This window comes from Sinohyriopsis cumingii, chromosome 6 (genome assembly GCF_028554795.1).
Source record: "Sinohyriopsis cumingii isolate HCF-2022 chromosome 6, ASM2855479v2, whole genome shotgun sequence".
In the NCBI taxonomy this organism is placed as follows: Eukaryota; Metazoa; Mollusca; class Bivalvia; order Unionida; family Unionidae; genus Sinohyriopsis; species Sinohyriopsis cumingii.
The window spans coordinates 109,941,007-109,966,218 of NC_142966.1; the positions used below are offsets into that span (position 1 = coordinate 109,941,007).

General features: G+C 34.7%; 1 protein-coding gene across 1 annotated transcript in view; it reads left to right on the top strand.

Moving 5' to 3' along the window:
* The first annotated feature begins 2,816 nt into the window (after positions 1-2,816).
* The window catches only part of LOC149797705 (WD repeat-containing protein 17-like), a 122,301-nt gene continuing 99,905 nt past the window's right edge, over positions 2,817-25,212 (top strand). Inside the window, exons 1-3 of the mRNA XM_089962629.1 lie at positions 2,817-2,925; positions 10,903-11,063; positions 15,555-15,972. Of these exons, the coding sequence (XP_089818755.1) occupies positions 10,947-11,063; positions 15,555-15,972 (535 nt within the window). The 5' untranslated portion in view covers positions 2,817-2,925; positions 10,903-10,946. The remainder of the gene's footprint in view (positions 2,926-10,902; positions 11,064-15,554; positions 15,973-25,212) is intronic.

The window sequence follows — 25,212 nt, forward strand, 5'->3', positions numbered from 1 at the left end:
TCACATACATACATACATACATACATAGAGAGGTATGTAATTCAATTTGGGAACTCTGCACTCTAATTAGAGATTCTATATATCAATTATAGACGTCTATAATTCAATCAGAGACCTCAGTAGATTGTTTCATTTGTTGGCCTCTATAACTGAATTGCAGACGTCTGAAAGAGAATTAGAGAGGTTTCAATATAATGAGAAAGGCATTAATATAACAAGATACCTTTCAAATTGAACGAGTTTTCTCCAAACTGAAACTTTTAATCTTTGCTCAGAACACCTTAATTTCATCGCTTACAATATTTTTGATTATTGTTTTCCAACTGTCCATTTTTTATATTTATTTCTGCCACGAAATGCATTATGCAGGATCTTGCTAAGATGTCATTGTTTGTTTTCTTATTGCACTTGTTCTGAAACCTAAACAATTTCGTCATCTTATGACAGTGATGTTGGAAACATGAACACTGAAAGACGCATTTAGACTACGGGAACCTGCTGATAATATTGTCAAACATTACGATGAACAAGGCGAGAAAGTACATTATCATCCCTTCTAGTGGTAAGTTTTGCTCTTCCAACTTATTTCACATTCTCTGTGGATCATCTATTGTGAAGCCTTTTCCAATATTTCTTAATTCTACATGATATTCCATTTATTTTTCTATCACTTAAATCTTTCTTGACTAAATGAATTATCGTTTGGTTCTGATAGTTTGTCAAGTCTTGACTACTGCAAATTTATAATTTCTAACTAAAAATCAATGTATTCATTTATGCGCAAAGGCAAAATGAAGTTCAAAATCATTTTAATCGATGCCGTGACCATTTAAAATATATTTCGTTAATGACATCAACATTTCCTGCTCACGTGCTTATCACTTTCGACCTGGCACAGTATTGATCTGAGAATTATGAACAACATCACGTGATGGAAACCTTGACCAAAACATCAGTGTACTACGAGACGTCCAGTTGTCATAGAGATTTTATTCGCCATTAGGCTCGTATTGGCCATTCGACTCCAAGCCTTGAGGCTGAACTGAAGTTGCCAAAATTTCACAAAACATGTCAACAATTGTTTCTTAGTCAAGTTGAGGTTTTTGAATTTTTTTCTTATGTCTTGGTTGATAAAAACGAATCTTTCACTGAAAATTCAACAAGCACCAGGAATGAGTTTAAACATAATGTCAGCATGTGGGACATGATTTCAGTTATCTATTATATAGGAGGGGTTTACAGCATTTTTGTCTTTTATTCAGTGATACTCTGCTTCACATAAAACTGAGTATATTTACCTGGTTTATTTCCTCCAACTTCAGGCCGAAGATGCCATGTTTTTGCAACATTGGTCTCGCGATAAGTTTCTTGTGCTGCAGCCATTTTTCTTTAGCATAAACCTTATGTGCATACGTGTACTCTCAACAACAACAAATAAGAGCTAAGAAAAATTATTATTACGTTTTAAGAATGTTAGATTTGGATTTCCGGAAACACGATTTAGAGACTTATTCAAATTAATAAGAGAGGTCTCTAATTCACTTAAAGACGTCTACAATTCATTTATGGATTTGTTGTTAAGCTAATGACAAATTAGAAGGATCTCTAATTCTATCAGTGAGCCTTGCAACTGAATTAAAGAGCTCACTTATTCATGTGTAGATGTCTCCAATTGAATTAGAGAGGTCTACAATTCATTTAATAACGTCAGCATTTATTAATATAGGTCTGTAATTGAATTAATGAGGTCTCTGTTGGAAGTAAAGCGGTCAATAATTGATATACAGAGCTCTGTAATTAAATTGTAGAGGTCTCTATTTCATTTGGAAGCTTTTCCATGGAAATAGAGTGGTCTGTATTGAATTGAATATATATATATATATATATATATATATATATATATATATATATATATATATATATATATATATAATAAATAAAAAAGGGCGCCTAGATATATTGTTACTTTATACTGTTGTTACTACTGGCGGTAGGCTAAGAACAGTGTGTACGACTAAAAAGGCAGAGGGTTGCACAGACCAGCCAAGTGTAAAATAATTGCTGATCAGCAACAGCTGGAGGGGGTGGTGGTGATCAGCTGTATACTTTCTTTTGGTCTTCCTAAATTACATTTTAATATGTAATTACAATATATGTGGAAGGATTGCATAAATCAAACAGTGCACGGCTATCAAAAGCTCTAAATCATTATTAAATCAGTTCGTGTTCTTTTCTCGCAACCCAAACTTCCGACATGCCTCATGCGAATAATTCTATCTTATTTCATTTTTTTCTTCTATCTTCGTTTGAATACACAGACGCTCGTAGATGGAGCTGGCATCTGTCTTCGCCCCTCTCTCTCGGCATGTAATCCCTATCCCAAACCCAAATTCCCAGTGAGCGGAAGAAGAGATGCAAAATTAATTTATTAATTCCGACAAGATGTGTGTAGCACAGACCACTAAGCAATAAGTCTGCGCCCCCCTCCCACAAAACACACACACACACACTGAACCATTTAGAAAAAAATGGAAATAATATGGAAATATTGCAAGAAAAGCTAAGAACGTAATCAAAGAGAAGCGGATCGAGGATGGCAAAAGGGGTTTGGTGGAAGGCGTAACATGTAGAAGAGCGCTCTGTGGGACAGGGGTTGACTGGGGTGGGTATAGCGTAAAGGGAACAGTTGTCCATCCTTTCCCACGCGCTCGTAATTTGTACATATTAGCCGCCCCGGCTTATTATTATTATTATTATCCACCATATGTTGTCCGGAACGGATAGTGTTGTAAACAGCTTATGCCTTTATTAGTCGGACCGAATGTAAACAAACTATCGATAGCCAGAGTTTGCTGCAGTTTTCAAGCACATTTCAACACAGAACGATCGTGACATGATGATTATATTACGTCTCCCCAATATGTGGTAAGTTTCCATCACTCTTTTTACCGACATCAAATGATTTTTTTACCGTAGAGGTTATTGTGGCCACTGCAAACATCCACTGCTACTGTCGCCATAGTACTACTACGGTAATAATCCGTTCCACGGACACGAATATTTATTTATTAATTTTGCATACCTTTCAAAATACTTAGTAAAATGAAAAGGAGTGCGTAATTAATAAATATTCGCATCAATTCCTGAGATATGAACCCAGCGATGGCCTATGGCGGCAATTGGTACGCTGCGAGAACTGGTACTTTAAGGTACAGTAGTGCACCCAATCATCATAGATCTACAGTGCGAAACATAATTTGACCGTGATATTTATGCATTTGGGTCTGTCCAGAAAATAAATATCAGGGTCGATATCTTACATTACAGGACTATCAATCATCACTACAGACTGCCGAAGAATGGCAGACGAAGTAAAGCCAGGGCATAGGATAGTTTTTTTTTGGTTCTGTATAGTCGAACTAAACATTTACTCAGCGTATATGACTCAGAAAAAGTTAATACATGTGACAGACATAATTAAATCCAAGACCTGACTTCTCTGAATGTTATCAACCTCCCCAAGATCAAAAAGTCGTTCTCTGCCTTTATTTTTCTGATATTACTGGTGGCAGAGATAATGTTGCTTGACATGATTTGTGCTGGAACATCGGCGTATCGATCTTGCAGACTATCAGGTCACTTGCTAGTAATTAATACATTTATTTAAACTGATCTCTGTTTGCAGATGGTAAGTAAGCTGTGGCATTAAATCCTTCAGAACATTCACCTTTTTATTTGTTGTTGTGATTTGGATTATTAACGTAACTTTAACAATGTTTCAGTCATATCGATGGCTGCAGTGTGGCAGTTTATAGTGATGTCTAGCACTGGGGTATCCTGCCGCAGACATGTAGCATGATGTCCTACCCAGTCACATTATCCTGACACCAGGCTGGCCAGTCTAAACACTAACCTCTTAATGCTGAATGCCAAGCAAGGCAGGTGTTAGTACCATTTTTTATAAGTCTTTGATATGACTCGGCCGGGGATTGAGCCCATGATGTCCTGCATTCGAGGCGGACATTGTAACCACTAGGCCAATGGATCTGTCCACCTTTTTAGTATTATTTCCCGTAAAAGCAAACATCTGTGTATCCATCAGTTTATGACTTGAAATTTAAATTACTGATGCTAGATAAGAGTAAACATCAGCACTGCCCCAAGCATTAACCAGTTTCTTGTATAGTTCTTGCTTTCTAGTATTACTTTTATCTTGGAGTTATTCTGCCTAATCCGTGCATGTGTCAGCAATTTAAATTTCTGTCGCTCCAGCACAAATTGTGCCAAGCATAGTTGGTCTCCGCCACCAGTAATGTCATAAAAGAGCAGAGAACAAGTTGTAGATTTACAGTCTCCCATCTCTAGTCTTTGAAGCTGAAACTAAATTTCTCATACTCAAGTAACCATTCCCCTCTAATTTAACTTCTACTTTGGAAAATATGCAACGTTCATTGTTTGCATGGAAAATTTCATCTTCTTGACAGTTTCAGTCATTGATCCACAATGTGCTCTTGATGAGTGCAAAATCAATAATGTATTTCTGTCTAATACATCTTGTGGTTCTCTGGCAATGAGTACACTCTACTCAGTTTTTTCAGTAAACTTGGGATTTTTATATATATATATATATATATATATATATATATATATATATATATATATATATATATATATATATAATGTCCACAGACAGATTATGAGTTCTGAATATGCCAAGATTGTGTACTCAGAACAATCAGTGTGTCAGAGGTTGTTTTAGTACATGTAGCCGATCTCATTGTGACTAAGTAATAATGACTTAAACTGTAACCCTTAAAACTTCTTTTACAGGTGTGTTTTACAGGTGTGTTTTGAAGTGAACTGCATTCATCTATAATGATAATAGTTACATGTAAATCTAGTACCCACAAGCTCACTGTGTTTATCAACTTTTATTACAGCAGACTGCTTTATACCAACAGTCAGGGATATAAATTAATTAAATTGCTGTTCTGAGATCATTGTCAAGGTAGCCTTGTCAGAGATTGTTTAGATACATGTTGCCAATTTCAAGGTGAAAATCTGATGACATGAAAGCAGAAGCAGACATGTGAGTGGGCATAACGATCCCCAGAGGACAAAAAAAAGCAGCAATTTCATTGAAATGGCGTTGAACCCTATAACAACAACAACAATAATCAGAAGTAAAAACATCTTTAACAAAACTAGAAACAAAGAATGTTTTGGTTCATTATTTGGTGGGAAAGGAAATTTTGGATGGTAGTGATTTGGGTTAGATACATAAGTCTATCTTAGGTTTTGATAGGACTTTGAAGAAATTATAGTTAAAAAACCAGATGGAATTGGTATAATTAAGCAATCTTCAGCTTCAAAAAGAAATGATGGAAATGCAGAGAGAGAAAAAGAAGAGAGGGAAATAAAAATACAAATGCAGAGAGAGGAAGTGGAGTGGCATAGAGAGAGAGTTGTTGTTGTTGTAGGGTTTAACGCCATTTTTCAGCACACAATATGCTATACATGGTGGCAAGTATTAATGGTGGAGGAAGAACCCATGAAAACCACAGTAAGATCCACCAACCCACGAGAAGCTACTGGTAAGCTTTCTCATATATCCACATTGGCTGAATCTGAGACTCGAACCCACGCACACAGAGGTGAGATGGCAGTGAACCGTAACGGAGAGCGCTTTAGACCACTCGACCCATAGAGAGAGAGAACAGAGAGATAAAGAAGAGAGGGAAATACAGTTAAAAGTAACATGGTATTGTTTTGGAATGAAATACTTTATTTTTTTTAATAGCGAAAAATTGGAGTATATTTTCTTTGTAATGAAACTTACATAAATTGGCCAAAGTAAATTATTGTCAAAAAGAGCACCAAGATACATGTCTCTGAAAACCACTTTAATTTTTCATTATTTTAGAAATGGCTCAAGTCATGTATCTTTAATTTTGCTCTTATATTTGGTGTTGTTATTAATGAAAGCATTGTTTTGTCAGTTTTTATAAGAATGCTATTCTTCGAATACCTTGTCTGGAGCCTGTTTCATATTGTTTGAAGTTATTTTTGCATTCATATTTGCAGCTCAGCTTATCAGAGAAAGTCGTATTATCAGCATATAGATAGTTTGTGTCATAAATGACTTATGAATTTGCTTTTCAGTTAACTTTGAAAGATTTTGAAGCAGTTAACTTTGAAAGATTTTGAAGCAGTTAACTTTGAAGATTTTGAAGGATGAATTTTGGCTGAATGTTTTAGTCATTCTTTGCCCATGCCTTGTAGAGCAGTGTTACATTTGCTCATTTGCATAAACAGAGTTATCATTGCTTTTTTTTTTTCTCTGTTAACTTTACAGTGTCAGAATTTTGCAGTATTTTTCCGTATTGCATGGCTTCATACTGCATGACATGTGTGCCTGAAAATAGTCAAGTGTATTTGGAACTACTTTTGCAAACAAACCATGTACACTCATGTAGTAGATGTTTTAGGTTTTGGTTGATTAGATTTGTTTGTAAATGAATTAAACAAGCTGTTTCATCAGATGCGGGAGGTTGTGGGTTCAAGCCCCAGCGGAGTCATACCAAAAACTTGTAAAAATGATACTAACAGCTGCCTCGCTAGACACTCAGCATTAAGAGGTTAGTGTAAGGACTGGTCAGCCAGCTGTTAGGATAATGTTCAGGGTGGGACATGCTACATGTCTGCGGCATGATGCCCTAGTGCTAGACATCACTATAAACTGCCACACTGCAGACATCTTTGTGATATGACTGAAAAGTTTTTAAAGCTATATTAAAAATCCAAGTCACACACACACACACACACACACACACTTGTCCATTTGAAGGTAGAGATGATGTTAACGATGTGGACAAGTTCACATAAGTCACAGGTAGGAAAACGAAATGAGTATGTGATTCTTTAAACTTAGAGACCACGTTCACTAAAAGGTGATCGTTACAGAGGTTTGCCATAAAATTTCATTTGCGCATATTATAAATGTTCAGAGATGGTGTACCAGTCTTATTAATGAGTTTTCTGGCCCTTAATTCCTTAGACAGTCTCCAGATTATTTTAGGGTCGTTATTATTTTCATTAATAGCTTTTCAGTAATGTGTAGTTTTTGTAATTCTAATCATTGGTGTTACTTTTATTAAACTAGTTTTATATTGTTTACTACCTTAAACTTTAAAGTAGCCTGTTGTTTTAATGGAGAAAGACTTGAAGAACATTGTTATTTTGCAAAGTCTGTGCAGTTAACATTAAATCTAGCTCATGGAAAAAAGTCAGATGTAGCTAGGTCTTTGCAATTGACATAAATATAGCACATGGAAAAAAGTCAGATGTAGCAAGGTCTATGCAATTGACATAAATCTAGTTTATGGAATAATGTCAGATGTAGCAAGATCTTTGCAGTTGACATAATTCTAGAACATGGAAAAATGTCAGATGTAGCAGGGTCTATGCAGTTGACATCAATCTAGCACATGGAATAATATCAGATGTACTGGTAGCAAGGTCAATGCATCTGACATCAATCTAGTACATGAAAAGAAGTCAGATGTAGCAAGGTCTATGCAATTATCATAAATCTAGCATGTGGAATAAAATAGGTGTAGCAAGACACTTGAAGTAGAAGAAAAAATGTGAATCCTGTGAAAGACATAGAAGACCCTAAAACTGTAGACGACCATCAACACCAGGAAGAAAATATAGAACTGATTGTAATGTGTGATTTATGGTATTATGAGTTACATTTTTATATCATCAGTGAATTCCTGTATACAGTAAATTGGCAAGACAATTAACTTCTTACCATCAGAGTAATTGTTTCACAATGAAAGGGCACATTTTGTAACAAAAAGTGATATAAAACATTTTGCATTCTATATATTAAAGTAAGTTTCTTTTGTAGCAAAGAATAAATAGCTTTTATACTGTAAATATTAAAAAGAAACAGGAAAATATTACGATTTACTACAAGATTACAATTTTCATGAATTGTGTCAGTGATACTCCTCTTTACGAAGAACACTGTCAGTATGGGTTTATCATTGGATAGTGCGTTATTAGCCCAAGCCATGGAAACTGTATGTAAGATCAATTAATCAATGGAGTGATTGTATAAATGAACATTTTGTACATTGGTATTATTATTATTCTTAGATTGTATAGGAGGTATTTGTGTGTTGAGGCTGTAGAAAGGTAAGTGCGTCAGAATATTTAATAATAAGTATATTTGTCAGTGGAATAGTGTTAAATTGTTTGTGTCAGGGCTATTAAAAGGTGGATCTCACGATGTATTTTATCACTGTGCTGCTAACATTGGTTATGGGTTCAATTTAGAAAACAGGTTTTTCGAATTGGACTGCGATCTGCAGTTAATGGTCTGAATGGCCTTGCATTGAGTTACACATTAAGTTAGATTGCTTCCTGAAACTGACAAATGTTGAATAGTGTAATTATGTGAATTATGGTGCTTAAATTACCTTTGTGTGTGTGTGTTTAGTACAGTGGAGGGTTCTAAAGCATAGTTGTCTAAAATGATAGCATAAAAGGCCACTGTTATTGATAGATGCCTCTTTCTCTCTTCAGGCAGACCATATTATTATTTGATTTTTAAAATAAATTTAAGGGGCCCCGAGTGGCCGAGTGGTCTAAAGCGCTCACCGTTCTGGATCACTGCCATCTCACCCCTGTCTGTGTGGGTTTGAGTCCAAGGCTCGGCTAGCGTGGGTATGTGGGAAAGCCTGCCAGTAGCTTCTCGTGGGTCGGTGGGTCTTCCTGGGGTTTTCCAGGGTTCTTCCTCCACCAGTTATACTGGCCGCCATGTATAGCCTATCTTGTGCTGAAAAATGGCGTTAAACCCTAGAACAACAATAGAACAACAACAAAATAAATTTAATAAAATTAATTTATTCTAATGTGTTTTTTGACTCACCTTCCCGTAAGTCTCAGTGAGCTTAAATTATGTCTCTGTGTTGTGCATTTATCATGTCTCTGTGCTGTGCATTTGTCATGTCTCTTTGTTGTGCATTTGTTATGCCTCTTTGTTGTGCATTTATCATGTCTCTGTGTTGTGCATTTATCATGTCTCTGTGTTGTGCATTTGTCAGAAACTACTATTTTAACTTCTAGAAAAAACACTAAATTTTGCTATGACTATTGTTGCATGAATTTTTCATTTTTTTCTTCTCCAGAATAATCCTGATATACCATCAATATGGCTGTAATTACTAAAAATAGAAAAATATTTTGTCAAGTTTTTGTCAAAAATAGCTGAACAGAATTTGATAAAAGGAATCGTTTCATGAAGGCCTTTCAGATTTGTATAAATGATGCTGATCCACCATCAAATATGGCTGCTATTTAATAACTTAAAGTAGGAAAATCTTTTAAAAAATTCTTTTAAAAAACTGCTCAGCAGAAATTGGCAAAATTTGACAGAAAACATCCTGTCTTGAAAACCTTTCTAGTTTGTACAAATGATGCTGACCAGCAAATATAGTTGCAATTACTAAAAATAAAAACAAATCTTTAACTGACAGAAAGCATGCTGATTGAAGTGTGTATAAAATGTTTTCAGATGATGTTGTCCTGCCGACAAATATAGCTAAAGTTCTAAATAGTTTAGAGTTCTTTTACGGACTTTGCAAAGAATTTTACCTGATTTGACAAATAGGGCGTACCAATAATTTGTACAAATGATACTGAACTGCCAAAAAATATAGCCACCATTACTAAAAATAGAGACCGCTCTGGTGGCCTAGTGGTTAGAGCATCTGCCTCAGATGCGGGAGATTGCAAGTTTCAACTCCAGCCAAGTCATACCAAAGACTTATTTAAATGACACTAGCAGCTGCCTTGCAAGGTGCTCATCATTAAGAGGTTAATGTTAGGACTGGTTGGCCTAATGTCAGGATAATGTGACTGGGTAAGACATCATGCTACATGCCTGCAGCATGATGCCCCAGTGCTAGACATCACTATAAACTGCCACACTGCAAACATATATGGATAAGACTGAAAAATTCTTAAAGCTACGTTAAAAGTCCAAACCACACACACACAGACAAATTACTGAACAGGATTTGACCAGCTTTGATAGACGGCATCTTGGCACGAAAACTTTTCATTATTAGACTGATGATGTTGATATTCCAGCACATATTGATGAAAATACAAAATGTAAAGAAACCATGAAACAATCATTTTAATAACATGCTGTCAACAGCATAGAAATAAATTTTTACAGAAAGTGTCATATTGACCAAGATTTCTTGGCCAAGTCTGCTCTTGCATTTGACTGTTAGGTTTATGTCAGGGAGGTGAATGATCTCAGACCTGCTTGGGCCTCTTGTATCATGATTGTTTTATGAAGATGAGGCAGACATTTTTTGCTGATTGATTTTCCCCCCAGAATAATAAGCAACGTTTTCAATTTGTTTTCTTTTCTTTGTTCACCATAACTCATTTAAATTATGCATTATATGTTGCACAATTAGATCTCTTAAACATGACAGTATATGCTCAGTCATAATTCAATAATCCTATCCTCCTATCTTTAATATATGACTAGTAAAGTTTGGCTTCAAGGGTTCATCTATATATCTATATCTATCTATATATATATATATATATATATATATATATATATATATATATATATATATATATATATATGCGCACACACACACACACACACACACTGCATTTGAACAGTAATAGTTCAGAATATGAAAGAATTATTTAAGGAATGAGCTCGGAAAAGTGAAAGAGGTTTGAAGATGATGTAAATATATCTTCATTATCCCTGCTCTTACAGTCCCTTAGTATTAACACTCTTATTGTGCACAGTTTTCTCGAGGGAGAATGTTTAAAATGCTTATTTTGGGGTTTCAGAAGAGGCTGTGTAATCCACAGAGAAGGCTGTGTAGTCCAGTATAATGGTGAAGCAGGTGGGGCTCTTGGCAGCTGGCTGTCAGCCATGGTACAGCGATGTGTGTGCTGCCAGTGGAGACCGCTTTGCTTACTGTGCCACTCTGGCCATCTATGTGTACCAGGTCAGTTTTATATAGTCTGTCTATTATTGTTTGATGTGTAAGCATAATGAGTACAGAGGTGTGACTTATCCTGATGGCAGCATTGGCTGTGTCTGTGTTAAGATTCTATATTTTAGTTTTGTTTTCAAGCTTTAGGGAAGTCAGACATTGCATGGGTCACAGTTGAGACAATGTTCTCCAACTTGAGAATTGGGGACTGTTTTTGTCAGATTGTCCTGCCACAAAACGAGTTTCATGGCTGATGTGTCTGAAGAGGTAGCAAAACAGATATTTGTTACAACAAAACTACCATTAACATCATCAGATCCTTTTATTCCAAACTCATCACTATTAAAGCTACTATGTTAATGAGTTGCCCACTAGGTTACCTAAATTTCAATTAAGCAGAAAGAACAGGGATCTAATTACAGTCAAGCATCTGCTTATCAATTTATTGAGTTTGTCTACTCAGCAGAAACAACATGTGCCTTGCACGTATAAAATGATACTGATGTAGAATTGATTACCTAAATTATAAATCATCCAACTCATTTTCATGTCCCATAATGAGTTTTGTTGATCATGTTTTTACTGTATACCTTAAAAATTCATTTTTGTTTTTGGGAGGCTTGGTGATAAGCCTTTACATTTTTGCCATTTGTTCACATGTTCAGGTCAGTTTGACTTCACTTGGCATGTGCAATTTTGTGACAGTAATTGCTTCAAACATTAGCATTGCATGTCCTGCCTAGATACACTTCTTTGTTTTTATGCTACTATATATATATATATATATATATATATATATACATACACACACAGTGTGACTGTGCTATAACATGGCAGTTGGGAGGCATAGAACGTGACCGTGTTATAGACCAAACAATGTTATAAGCAACCAGGTCAGTTAGCTGAAGAAAATGATGCATGTACGCAAAAAAGTTTGCAAGGGGGGGGGGGTAGGTAATAAATGCGGGCCATAAAATATGTGCTTAATCAGCACAGTTACCATCTTAAATCGATGCATATTAAATGTGAAATACACCTGTAGTGAAAACAGAAGGCATATTTAATATTTTACTTTATTTAGACAACCATGGATTGGTAAATATACGTGTATAGTGTTTACATATACATGTCTAATGTATAACATGAATAGAATATCAACACTGTTTACTCACCCATGAATCTCGTCACATACATTGAATCCACAATATAAGTAATTCCATTAAACATATGCACACACACAGAGATTTAAAATATTCATTAATTCTGTCACACTCATATAGGTCTGAATTCAGTGGAAAAAACATAACACAATCACATAAGGAATGGTGAAGCAGATTTACTTTTCAGTATGTCCCAAGTTGGTAAACATTAGTTTGTGTTTTAAATTGCCGTTGGTAGCGTTCATAAGCATAAACTTTCTCCATGCAAAATGGGAACTTTCATGGTGCAGTAAACGTGTTCCTGTCAAGTTTGAAAAATGGTAAACATCCATCAGATTCCATTGTGTTTAAGTTTGGCACTGACTTCCAATGAAGAAAAGTTATTTATTTTTTATTGAAGATTGTAGTCGGCTTTCTTTGAAGGTTGCATGTGCTATTGAAGTCACTGATAAAGGATAGCTTTGGAGAACAAAACAAATGCCCATTTCTTATTATGGCGGCAACATCAAATAATTGTATTGCATGATTGAGACTGATTTTTTTCCATTTGCTTAGTACATTTTCTTAACAATTGGTACTTCAATGGTAATCTGTTTTCTTTGAAATATCAGCAATCTGTTTTATCTGGGTATATTTTTGAAAAGGGAATTGGACGTCATTTGGTTGATTGTACCGTATTTCATGTATTTTTTCATACCCTTTAATTTTGTGTACACAATCCAGTTATCAGAATGATAATTATTTAAATGAATCTTTATTTTTCATACATATGATATCACTTGGTATTTTTCGAAAAAAAATACATTAAATTATCGGGTCTAACATTTTTACTAAAAATGTTTACGTTTGCAAAAAAGATCAAAAATAGCATATTGCCAATTTGTTTTTACAAAAATTAATTATTAATTGTTGGTGATAAAATACAATGATTGATGCATAAGCATGGGCACCCGCAGCATAAGTCAAGGGAGTCATGTGACACCCCCCCCACAAGTTTAATCATGCAAATGAGGCTGAAAATATGTTACAAGATTCTGTTCAAAATGCTGTGTAAATATTAGCTTTAGTTTCAGACTTATTAGTTTACTAACTGGCCGTGACTGATTGACCCCCCCCCCCCCCCCCGGCAAAAAAACATGCAGGTGCCCATGTGTATAAGCTCTCTTATTGTCATTACAATATCTACTGGTATTTATTAACAAAATGACAAAAGACTTCACAGACCATACCTTTAAATATTATTGTTAATTAGTTCTCCTTATCAAGTGCGTCACCGTAACAAAACACCATGTGCATTTAAAAATTAGTTTGGAAGACCTTTGATGTTTTCTTATCCAACAAAAATTGCATATCAGTGCACACTAAAGTGAAGACCACAGACCATTGGTCAACTAGTTCTATTGTTTCATTATAGTCATACAAACATAAAATATAAAAACCTAGCCATTTTCTATTGTAAATATGAAAGTTACTGACTCTGTTAAATCAATTTGTGTATATACATATACTATCTTTTAAGTACTTGTTCTGTTTTGACGTAGATATAATTAAAATTTTTTTTGCAAATCTATTCTACGATATACCCAACTATTATCTTTATTGGCGAGTTTGAATAACAAGTAATGCGTATGTGATCTCTTGTCCTTATAACATCTGCTGTGTGAACAACGGCTTCAATAGCACAGTGACAATTTTTCATTCCCCTAAAGAGAGCCTCATTTCCCTACTGGCAGCCTTGCTGATTTGACCTCTTCTGTCCATTCTTGCACCCAATCTGGTTTCAGCTGGAATAACCCAAAGGCTAAGCATGTGTAATTACCATGTAAATAACACTGCATAGTCATGTGGTTGTTGTGACAATGTACATCGTAATTAAAACAAGAATGAATTGCTGATTTAACAGTGTTTATTGATAATGGAATATAGCAGGGCCGTAATACATGAGGATTATCACAATTGTCAGGTAACAGTCTTTTTTTCTCTTTGCAAATGCTACAAATAAAAACCACCCTGAATAAATACGGTTTTGTACAAAATTTTGTTTCATATCTCTCTCTCTCTCTCACAAACACTCACACACACACACATTCACACATGCGCTCATTAACTAAAATGTAATTTCAAGTTGCAATTTGATAATGAGTTTATTGTTAATGTAATAATACAAGTTGCATTTAATTTCTTGACAATGTGGTCTCATATTGTTGCGTACAATTTACAAATAAATAATACCCATAACTAATACATGTTCAAACCATCTTAATCATTTTGCCAACATTACTGTTAAAAGGGTTTGTCTATATGTACAGAGAATTTGTTTATGTTGCGATAGATAAATTTCAGTGCATTTTATATCAAGCTGCAGCTTCCTTTCATGGGGCCTCTGAATTTCTCCACACCAAACCAATGGTTGTATATACATGTTTAAACAGCCAATAATATCACCAATAAAAAATATCACCAGTTGGTATATTTTGTATCCAATTATCTAGTTTAAAACTGCACCTGTTTGTTCATGCAAAGCATCTGCATGATCAAACTATTGATTATAGAATGGCATCCAAAAAGTAATGCATGTTTAAGACAAAAGGGAAAATAAGCTTCTAGAAAAGTGTTAATAATCAACACAGAAGAATAAAAAGGAGTATTAAAAATTCTTGTGAATAAAAGCTGGAAATGATGCAGTTACGTTTATTGGACTTCATGTGCCAGTTTGAGTATGTCTCATGGCAGGAGATATGATTGCTGTTGTCATGTGAAATGGAAAAGAATTTTCAAGAACTGTCAATTTGAGAGATAGCAACAATCCATTGAGCTGCATAGGGTTTGGGACTAGAGTTGGTGCAACTGTACTAGTGGTAAATAAAGTACATGTACTTTTCAAACTTTTCAGTTGAACATATGTTTATCATCAATGCGTCAAACTTTTAATTATGTTTTCCAGCTTTATAAAAGCAGTTATTTATATTTTGTTACACCTTACTGAATACTAGTTAATTTTACGGAATAAACATAAACTGCCTTACTAAGACAGACTTGTCAGGGTTGGCAGGTCTGTTATGTCTGAATTGATGTTATAATGGAGCGTGCTATAGTGGGATCACACTGTGTGTGTGTATATATATTCGTTGCTTGCATATTATTTACATAATATTGAGTAATTGTTCTTGTGTAAGAATATCACCCATTTATTTGATTTGCTATGTATTGATATTTGGCAGAGTAGTCATGAAATACTTGGACCCTCAGGCTCAAACGTTTTCTTCATACACTAACAAATGTTTGAATCCATTGGACTATCAGTGATCCCAAATAATCAGTTACAGCATTCTTGCAATTTCAGCTTGACAGAACATTTAATGAGTTTCGTCTGCTGTCCATTCTCTCTGACCATAAAAAGACCGTGACAGCGATATCATGGAATCCCCGCAACTCTGATATTCTGGCCAGTTCCAGTTCTGATAATCGAATTATTGTATGGGACATCCCGAAACAGAAACCCATATCGATCCTTGAAAATGCAAAAGGCACTCCAGTCTCCATTCATTGGTCTCTTGTCAGTGGAGAGGGAGTCTCCTATGCATTTGGGAGAGGTCCTGTGTACATTTGGCAATACCAGGGAGGTTTGGCAATGGCAGTGTCGACTGTTAAAGAAACAGCAAACATGAATTCTGATATTTGTCAAGTTCGTTGGCACCCCAGACGCTCCAACAAAGTTGTTGTCGGACACATGGATGGGAGTATATCTATATACACTTTAGGTAAGTGTAGAAATTAATATTTTGGTTTTTTTTGTGTCTGTCACAGTCATTGTGCCATTTTATCTTACAAAACAGACAAAGGTATAAATACTGGCAGCTTGAACGTTAAGCAATCAGTTTAATTTTAGCCACAGATATTAGTTTTAAATTTAAATTTTTTGGCACCTATAAGTCAGGATGTTTTATGCATGTATTTCAATTAACATGTGGTGTTACTCCTCTTTAATTGTTTATGGTTACATTTACATGTCATGTTCCTAGTCCTAGTATGTTGTCATGTTCAGTTTGTGTCTTCCGAGCAATATACCGCAATGGGTATTGACATTTCCAATTCTGACTTACTAATCTTGCAAGGAAAATGTTTTGAACAGTGACTCCCAATTTTTATTTTGTTTCCTTTTCTGAAGAAGAATTTTGCTAGTTAAGTTGCCCAACTATGAGTTTTAATTGTAATGAAAATGTCCCATGTGATAAGCACTAGCAATTTTTAAACTTTCATTACCAGAGAAAACACTTTCTTTTACACTTTATTATAAAATTATTTTTCCAACATCAACTTTTTTGTGGTTCATAATAGTATTCCCTTTCTTAGATATGGTTATTTGAACAACTGGCTTATTCATTAGGAGCCTCCATTCCTCCAAATAGGAGAGTAACAATGTCTGAATAGCCCATCCAGGTTTTAAAACCTGCCTAATTCCAAGCTAAAAATGTCTGAATAGCACATCTAGGGAATTTTGACAGACATTTGCTGACTACTTTACACTTTATGAATAAATAATATTACATCAGTGTAAAATCAGTATGAACTGGGCAGGAGCTAACAGATCACTGGTATCAAGCTAGTGCAAGCCAGTCACATAGAAAACAAGCTAGTGCAAACCAGTCACATAGAAAACAAACTTGTGCAAGCCATATTCACATAGAAAACAAGCTAGTACAAGCCATAGTCACATAGAAAACAAACTGGTGCAAGCCATAGTCGCATAGAAAACAAGCTTGTGCAAGCCATAGTAACACAGAAAACAAGCTAATGCAAGCCATAGTCACATAGAAAACAAGCTTGTGCAAGCCATAGTCACATAGAAAATGAGCTAGTGCAAGCCATAGTTGCATAGAAAGCAACCTAGTGCAAGCCACAGTCACATAGAAAACAAGCTTGTGTAAGCCATAGTCACATAGAAAACATGCTAGTGCAAGCCAGTAACATAGAAAACAAACTTTTGGAAGCCTTAGTCACATAGAAAACAAACTTTTGCAAGCCATATTCACATAGAAAATGAGCTTTTTCAAGCCAGTCACATAGAAAACAAGCTTGTGCAAGCTATTAGATTCAGGGCAAGGTTCATTGCATGCAAAGATGACATTATGGATCATTCAAGAATACTCTTCATGATTATAAAATTGTTGCAGTGAGCATTAGAAGAGGTTATACGTAATATAAATCGGAAATAAATGGAACAAATTTCATCTGTTCTGAAGTATATTTATTTACAAAGATACACATATTTTGAAGCAGTCTTCTTTCAAGTAAACAGTTTTTAAACCCTTAATAAAAATAACTTCTTTCTCTGTATGGCAAAAAGCACGTGTCAGCAAATTTATGTCAGATATTCATTTACCAGACACTGTAAAACAACTTGGACCATTATGGGTGTATTATTGTTTCACATCTGAAAGTATGAATGGTAAACTGATAAAACCTTTTAATGGAACACAAAATTGTGTTTTGTATATTGCTTAAATTACCATTTCTTGCAGATTGTATTAAAAAAGAAAGTAATCTAGGGTAAGCTTACTGTATGTACAAAATACCACTTCACAATTACAATTACTCCCACACCAAAATTGGTTACCCTTTTGCACACAAGATTCTCACTTGTGATCTAACTCAAATGTGTAATAGAATCCAACAAAATCTGAAAAGCACATGACAAGGATCATATCTAAGATGTTATTAAGGGTAAATTCCAGAAATTCAGGCTGCTACACAGAAAGGATCATATCTAACATGTTAAAAGGGTAGATTCCAGAAATTTCAGGCTGCTACACAGAAAGGATCATATCTAACATGTTATTAAGGGCAAATTCTAGAAATTCAGGCTGCTACACAGAAAGGATCATATCTAACATGTTATTAAGGGTAGATTCCAGAAATTCAGGCTGCTACACAGAAAGGATCATACCTAACATGTTATTAAGGGTAGATTCCAGAAATTCAGGCTGCTACACAGAAAGGATCATATCTAACATATTATTAAGGGTAGATTCTAGAAATTCAGGCTGCTACACAGAAATGATCATACCTAACATGTTATTAAGGGTACATTCCAGAAATTCAGGCTGCTACACAGAAAGGATCATACCTAACGTTACTAAGGGTAGATTCTAGAAATTCAGGCTGCCACACAGAAATGATCATACCTAACAAGTTATTAAGGGTAGATTCCAGAAATTCAGGCTGCTACACAGAAAGGATCATATCTAACATGTTATTAAGGGTAGATTCCAGAAATTCAGGCTGCTACACAGAAATGATCATACTAACATGTTATTAAGGGTAGATTCCAGAAATTCAGGCTGCTACACAGAAAGGATCATATCTAACATGTTATTAAGGGTAGATTCCAGAAATTCAGGCTGAGACACAGAAATGATCATACCTAACATGTTATTAAGGGTAGATTCCAGAAATTCAGGCTGAGACACAGAAAGGAAACTCACAGCTGTTTTCTTGAGTATATGGGAAAATCTTTATTTGTCTGTATGGCTTTAAAAACTTTTTGCTTCACTTCCATAAAAAAATCCATTTTGGGGGAGAATTGTGTCAGATGGTTAGATTCTGCCTCCGATCTGTTAAAATTGCACACTGTTAGGTGAAAATACTGTATCAGCCATTTGAATACCACAAACCACCTCTTGTAAACAGATCCTTTCAGAATAAAATCATGCATCCTCCCCAGCTTTTTGTTGATGCAGGTACCGTCCACTGAAATTAGATCACAGCAGCATGAATATTTAACGTGAACATAAAGTGTGACATGTACCTGTTTGACAAAAACATTTCTTTTTTTTTTCTTCAGGATTCTAAAATCATTTCATAAGTCATTGAAACATTCTCTAAGTGTTATTTATGACCATTTTTTAAAAATGTAATAATTTTATTTACTAAATTTTAGTTTTACCATCCAGGAGTTACGACATGTGTCAGATGATTGGTATTTTATATTTTTAAATGGAGAAAAGTAATGAAAATACTTACTTAATACCTTAACACCTTTGAATAGACTGACTGCCATCTTCTTTGAAAATGAAAAATTCAAAAATTAGATGCAGTTAGTTCTGAAGTGGTATCAGTTAAAGTTTACTGCATGCGGGCATATTAGGACAGTTGCTGAATTTGAGATGCATGTAGAAAAAGTTCCTAAGAAAAATAGAAATGAGAATTCTGTAGCTAGATTGTATATAATTTGCTAATTTGTCAATCTGTTGTCATTGATAACAGACATTATTTGCATCAAGACATGGACTTAGGCACAGCAGTAAATAATAATGATCTGCAAAGTTATTACCTCAATGATTACATGAAGCAAGATTACAAAATCATCTCATTTGACGTATTAAATCGTAAAGGAAAACTATGCAGCAACAGTACAGTATAAAGTCGCCCCAAACACTGCAATCCCCTGAACTGGCAAAATGCAACACAATCTTGATTTTATTCACCAACATGATAATTCAGTGATTTTAAATTATCTCTTGAGATCCATGATATGTTCCTTCACATACATTGATACTACTTGCATTGAAATTTCCCAAATTTATGAGCTATAAATTGTGACAATTCAGTCTTGAAAATGGAGCCTGTTTGTAAACACATACATGAGAAAATCCAACTTTGAACAAATTAAACACATTCTAATAAAGATATCAAAGGCCAAATTTTTCATGTGACAACTCACATGAAAAATTAAAAAACACAGTCATATGGAATTGAAAAGAAAATTATCAGAAACAGTGCCATTCATGCACAGATATTCATTGGCAAGCTCATTTTGATGATACAAGCTTGCTGCAACCTTACGGCAAACTTGCAGCAGGCTAACAATAAGGATGCGTTTTGGTTTGAATGGTCATTAATCCCATTGTTTGCACTGCATGAATGTTTTTAAAACATCTTCGGCTTTCTTCAAAACAGAAGAAATAGTGTGATTTCCTCATGCTAAGGAAATCTTGTCTGGAACAAGTCTGTGTGGGTGCAGAGATGATTAACAGTCATCCTTTACATTGTACTTCCTGCAGATGCAAAACAACAGCAATGGCCATAGACACTCATTTCTGCTGTGAGAAAAGAAATTACTGACAACATCCACTCCTCTTCTACAGATTAACAAGGTGGCTTCTGCATTTTTTCTTCTTCTAAACATCACATTCAGTCACTGATTACATATTACAGACTTGTTCCCCATGTATAAGTTATTAAGTAATTTACAGATCTTTTCTGCTTAGCTTTTTATTTAACGGACCTACCTCATTTGGATGTCAATACTTCCAGTGTGTCATGCTGTGAATACACCAGTCGGTTCTGATTGGTAGTTATTGCTTTTCTCCTGACTTGAACAAAACACTAACCACAAATCAGAAGTAAATGTGACATATTTGTGTGCATGACAAACCAGAAAATTAGCCCACAAATTTGATGTAAGTTGACAAGATGTGAAGCAACAGAGAAACTTCACGTAATGTGGTTATTAAATAATCAGTAAAATACTTATGTCATAAGTAAAAACAAATGTGTTCTTTACACTGATATACATGTTAGCAGTGGCTAAAATGCTTTAGAGATAAAATAATCTGCATATAATTGGCAGGAATGGAATGTGGACATAATGCAAACAATGATACACCTTGTTTTTGTTAATTTATAGAAGACAAATAGATGTTGTGAATAATTTTTATTTTTTTTACTGACTGAAACATGTGTCTCTTCCCTGCTACAGTTGTTTCAAATCAGTTCTGAATATAAAGAATAAAAAGGCACATGACTCATAATTAGTCACAGTTTATCCATGTCCTTGCACTTTTTGTGAACTTGTATCAATTTTAATTGATTTTGAGGGTTTTGAGTACATTCCCAATGAAGCAGTGCTTCATGCCTATAGTGGTTGTTATGTATACTTGATTTAATTTATATTTTATTTAATTTATTTGTTTTCTTTTTGTTGTTAGTTTTAATTTTTTTAAATTCCATACATGCTATTGTAATGTAACTTTATACACTGGATATGACATTTTCCAGAAATTAATTTGACCCGATTGTGTTTTCTTAAAACACTAATAATAGAAACTTTGTATTTAATGCTGACCTAGTTCCTGACCTTGATTAAGAATTTTTTATTATTTCTTAGTGCAGATTTGTAAAGTGCAATCGAGGCCATACTGGGAATATGTGTTGTTAGGCATGTAAAAAGTTTCTACGTTGTTCTAGAAAGTGGTCATGTGACTCTCTAATGGGAATCGGTTTTGCATCTTAAATTAGTGTATAACCTTTTTCTATAGAGAATTTAGTCAGTTGGGCTATAAACCATTGACACTTAAAGGTGTTTTGTTGTGACTAGTTTGAGTTGAAATTCTATTTTATGGAATTATTAATTCTTTTCCCTGGAAATATTTAAGTGCTCATACAGAATTCTTGGACAAAGACATTTATTGAAATTTTATTTGGAATTCAAAACTGGAATATTATTTTCTGTGGTTCAACAAGGAACTGTTGACACATCAGGACAACACTGACTATTACATACATCATTGTCCTACATCTAGGATTTTTTATCAGGACTTCAACTCAGATTCATTTAGGACTTTTTATTTCTAGGATGTCTATTTTTTAATTCTTGGATTATATTTGGATTTGATTCATAAAATCATAAGTTCTTTTTCTCATTTTTACCTTGTTTTTCAAGAGAAATAAATTATTTGTTAAATTTTACAAAGCTTGTTGTCTTCACTCATTTCTTGTTACTGTTTTAAAGAGTCTAAAATATAACATGGTAACCACTGAAAGGACAAGCAATTCCTACCCTTTTGTTGTTCTGATTCATTGTTGTTTTAAAGAAATGCATTTCCCAGATGAGCCCCCAATTTCTGTTATGACTATGGTCTAAAGAATGTAACAAAAAGAAATAAAGTCAACAAGTTTAGATATAAAGCTGATGTACCAATAGCCTTGAATGAGCTGATATGCCAAAAGTCTTGATGTATAACCATGCTATAATCCAGTGTTATGTATATTTGATTTAATTATATCTGATTTAATATATATATTTATTTCAATTTAGGTCGGTGGTTCTTTCCGGGGTTTTCCCGGGTTCTTCCTCCACCATTAATACTGGCCGCCATATATGGCCTATCGTGTGCTGAAAAATGGCGTTAAACTCCACAACAACCAACCAACTATTTCAATTTAATTGTTTGTTTGTCAGTTTTAAATTTTTTTTTTTCAATACATGTTATTGTAATGTGAATTTATTCACTAGAGATGATACTTTTTCCAGAAAATAGTTTGACCTTTACTGTTCATTTTGTAAATGCCAGGTGTTGATCTAGATCCTGACCTTGATTCAAATTGAGTAGCAATGACATAAATAAGTTCTATTTTTATTTTAAAATGATTGGTTGTTGTCGGGGCCATGATGGGATTATGTGTTTAAGATCTAAAATTTTTTAAAAATTTTATTTCTTTGAGTAAAATGATTGGTTTTCATCGGGGCCACACTGGGTATATGTGATCTTTAACAAGTAGTTAATTTTGATGAGGTTCTGGAACATGATCACATGACCCCCTTTTTGCGTTTTAGAATACGATATAACCTTTATTTTGGAGAGATATTCTTGGTAGTAGTTGGGCTCTCACAGTGGAAGTTGTATGTTGTGCTGTTTGGAGTTACTTCAAATTACTTGGATTCAGAAATGATGAATTCTTTTTTCCTGGAAAATATGTGTGCCCATGTGAAATTCTTGAACAAAGACAGCTCTTATAAAAAATTTATTCAGATTTCCAAAACTGGAGTGATATTTTTTGTTTCTACAAGGAACGGGGGCCCCGAGTGGCCGAGTGGTTTAAAGTGCTCACCGTTACAGATCACTGCCATCTCACCTCTGTCTGCGTGGGTTCGAGTCCAAGGCACGGCTAGCATGGGTACTTGGGAAAGCCTGCCAGTAGCTTCTCGTGGGTCGGTGGTTCTTTCCTGGGTTTTCCAGGGTTCTTACTCCACCAGTTATACTGGCCGCCATGTATAGCCTATCTTGTGCTGAAAAATGGCGTTAAACCCTAGTACAACAACAACAAAAATCTACAAGGAACTTAGAATTCATCACTACAGATTACAGCATACATCATCATCTTCCATCTTGCATTCTGAGCTGGGACTTGAATTTGAAATCATTAGAACATTTTATTATTAGGACTCCTAAAATTTTATTTGTAGATTATTCTTGGATTATTTTTGGATTTGATTCTTAAAACTATATTCATATTTTTTCATTTTTCCAGAATTTTTCCAGGGAAATAAGTTATAGTATTTTTCAAAGCTTGTTATTTTCACTCTTTCTTGTGTTACTGTTTATTTGAGCCTAAACACATAACATAAGACCAGAATCCATAAATAACTTCATAATAATCTTGAAGTAATGTTTTAGTCCAAAATGTCAGTGAACTCCGTATAATTTCAGTGAATAATTTTAAAAAAGTAGCTCCTTTCAAATTATATCTGATTATAACCTATTGTGATTCCACAAAGACTGATGAATGAATAATTGTTTACTTGGTCTTCCTTATGCATGTATATAGATTGTCACTTGACTTATGACATAGCTACAATCCCTGGACTTGGATCATTTCCACTGAAAATTTCCATCAAATTTGTAAACATACTGCTGTCCATTTACTTAAATTTAGGCAAACAACCTTACAAAAATCAGGTTGACCATAGTTTTTCCATTGGAAAAACCAATTTCCTGAACACATATCCAAGTAAAGATGTTGCTTTAAAATGATCATAATCCTAAAGTATAATCTACAATCATAGACAAGAGTTGTTGACATATAACCCTTACAATCTACAAACATGAACAAGAGTTAAACATGCTATATATATATATATATATCTATATATATATATATATATATATATATATATATAGATATAGATATTTTGATCATTTTATGAGACCGCATGTCCACAAATTACCATCATATTTTCGGGACACGACAGATTACCTCATGAAAAGCAAAGCAAGGGAACCATTACTGCCAGATACATGACTTGTTTCCTTAGACATCACATCTTTATATACTAACATACCGCACAACGAAGGGATACAGGCGTGTAGAGAAGCATGGGAAAGTAGAACTGTAGACAGTCCACCAACATACTTCCTAGTCCAACTCCTGGAGCTTGTCCTGAAACTCAATAACTTTGAATTTATTGAAAAAAACTACCTCTAAATTAATGGAACTGCAATGGGTACAAATTATGCTAATATTTTTATGGGAAAACTGGAGGGTCAACTTTTAGCATTGGTTGAATTTACACCATACCAGTTTGTATGCTTTATTGATGATATAGAAATGAAGTGGCAACACAGAAGAGAAAGTCTGGATGATTTCATATCAAAGGCAGACAACTTCCATCCCTCAGTAAAATTCACAACAGAGGTCTCCAACTTAAACCTCATCTTCCTGGACACAACAACCAGACTGGTAGAAAACAAACTCCATACAGACTTCAAAACCGCCCGACAAACACCAGTATCTCCTCCCAAGCAGCTGTCATCCAAAACACTGCATTAGGAACACCCCATATAACCAGGCACTGAGGATACACATAATTCGCTCCGATGAAGAAACATTCCTAAAACGGTCTGAGGAGAGGAGCTATGTAAACATTTAATTTACCTAGGCTACTACAAAAACCTGATTACGGAGGCAACTCAGAGGGCTAAACAAATGGACCACGATGACCTACTAAAATATGGAACGATGGAAAAGGCTGATAGGATACCATTTATCCTGACCTACCATCCAGACAACCCCAAAGTATGTAAAATCATTGGGAAACACTGTTCTATCATGGAATCGTCAGATGCACTAAAGTTAATCCTCCCTAGCAAACCTGTAGTAGTAGCCTACCGGAAACCAAAAAACCTCAAGGACATCCTAGTCAGGATGAAGCTCACGCC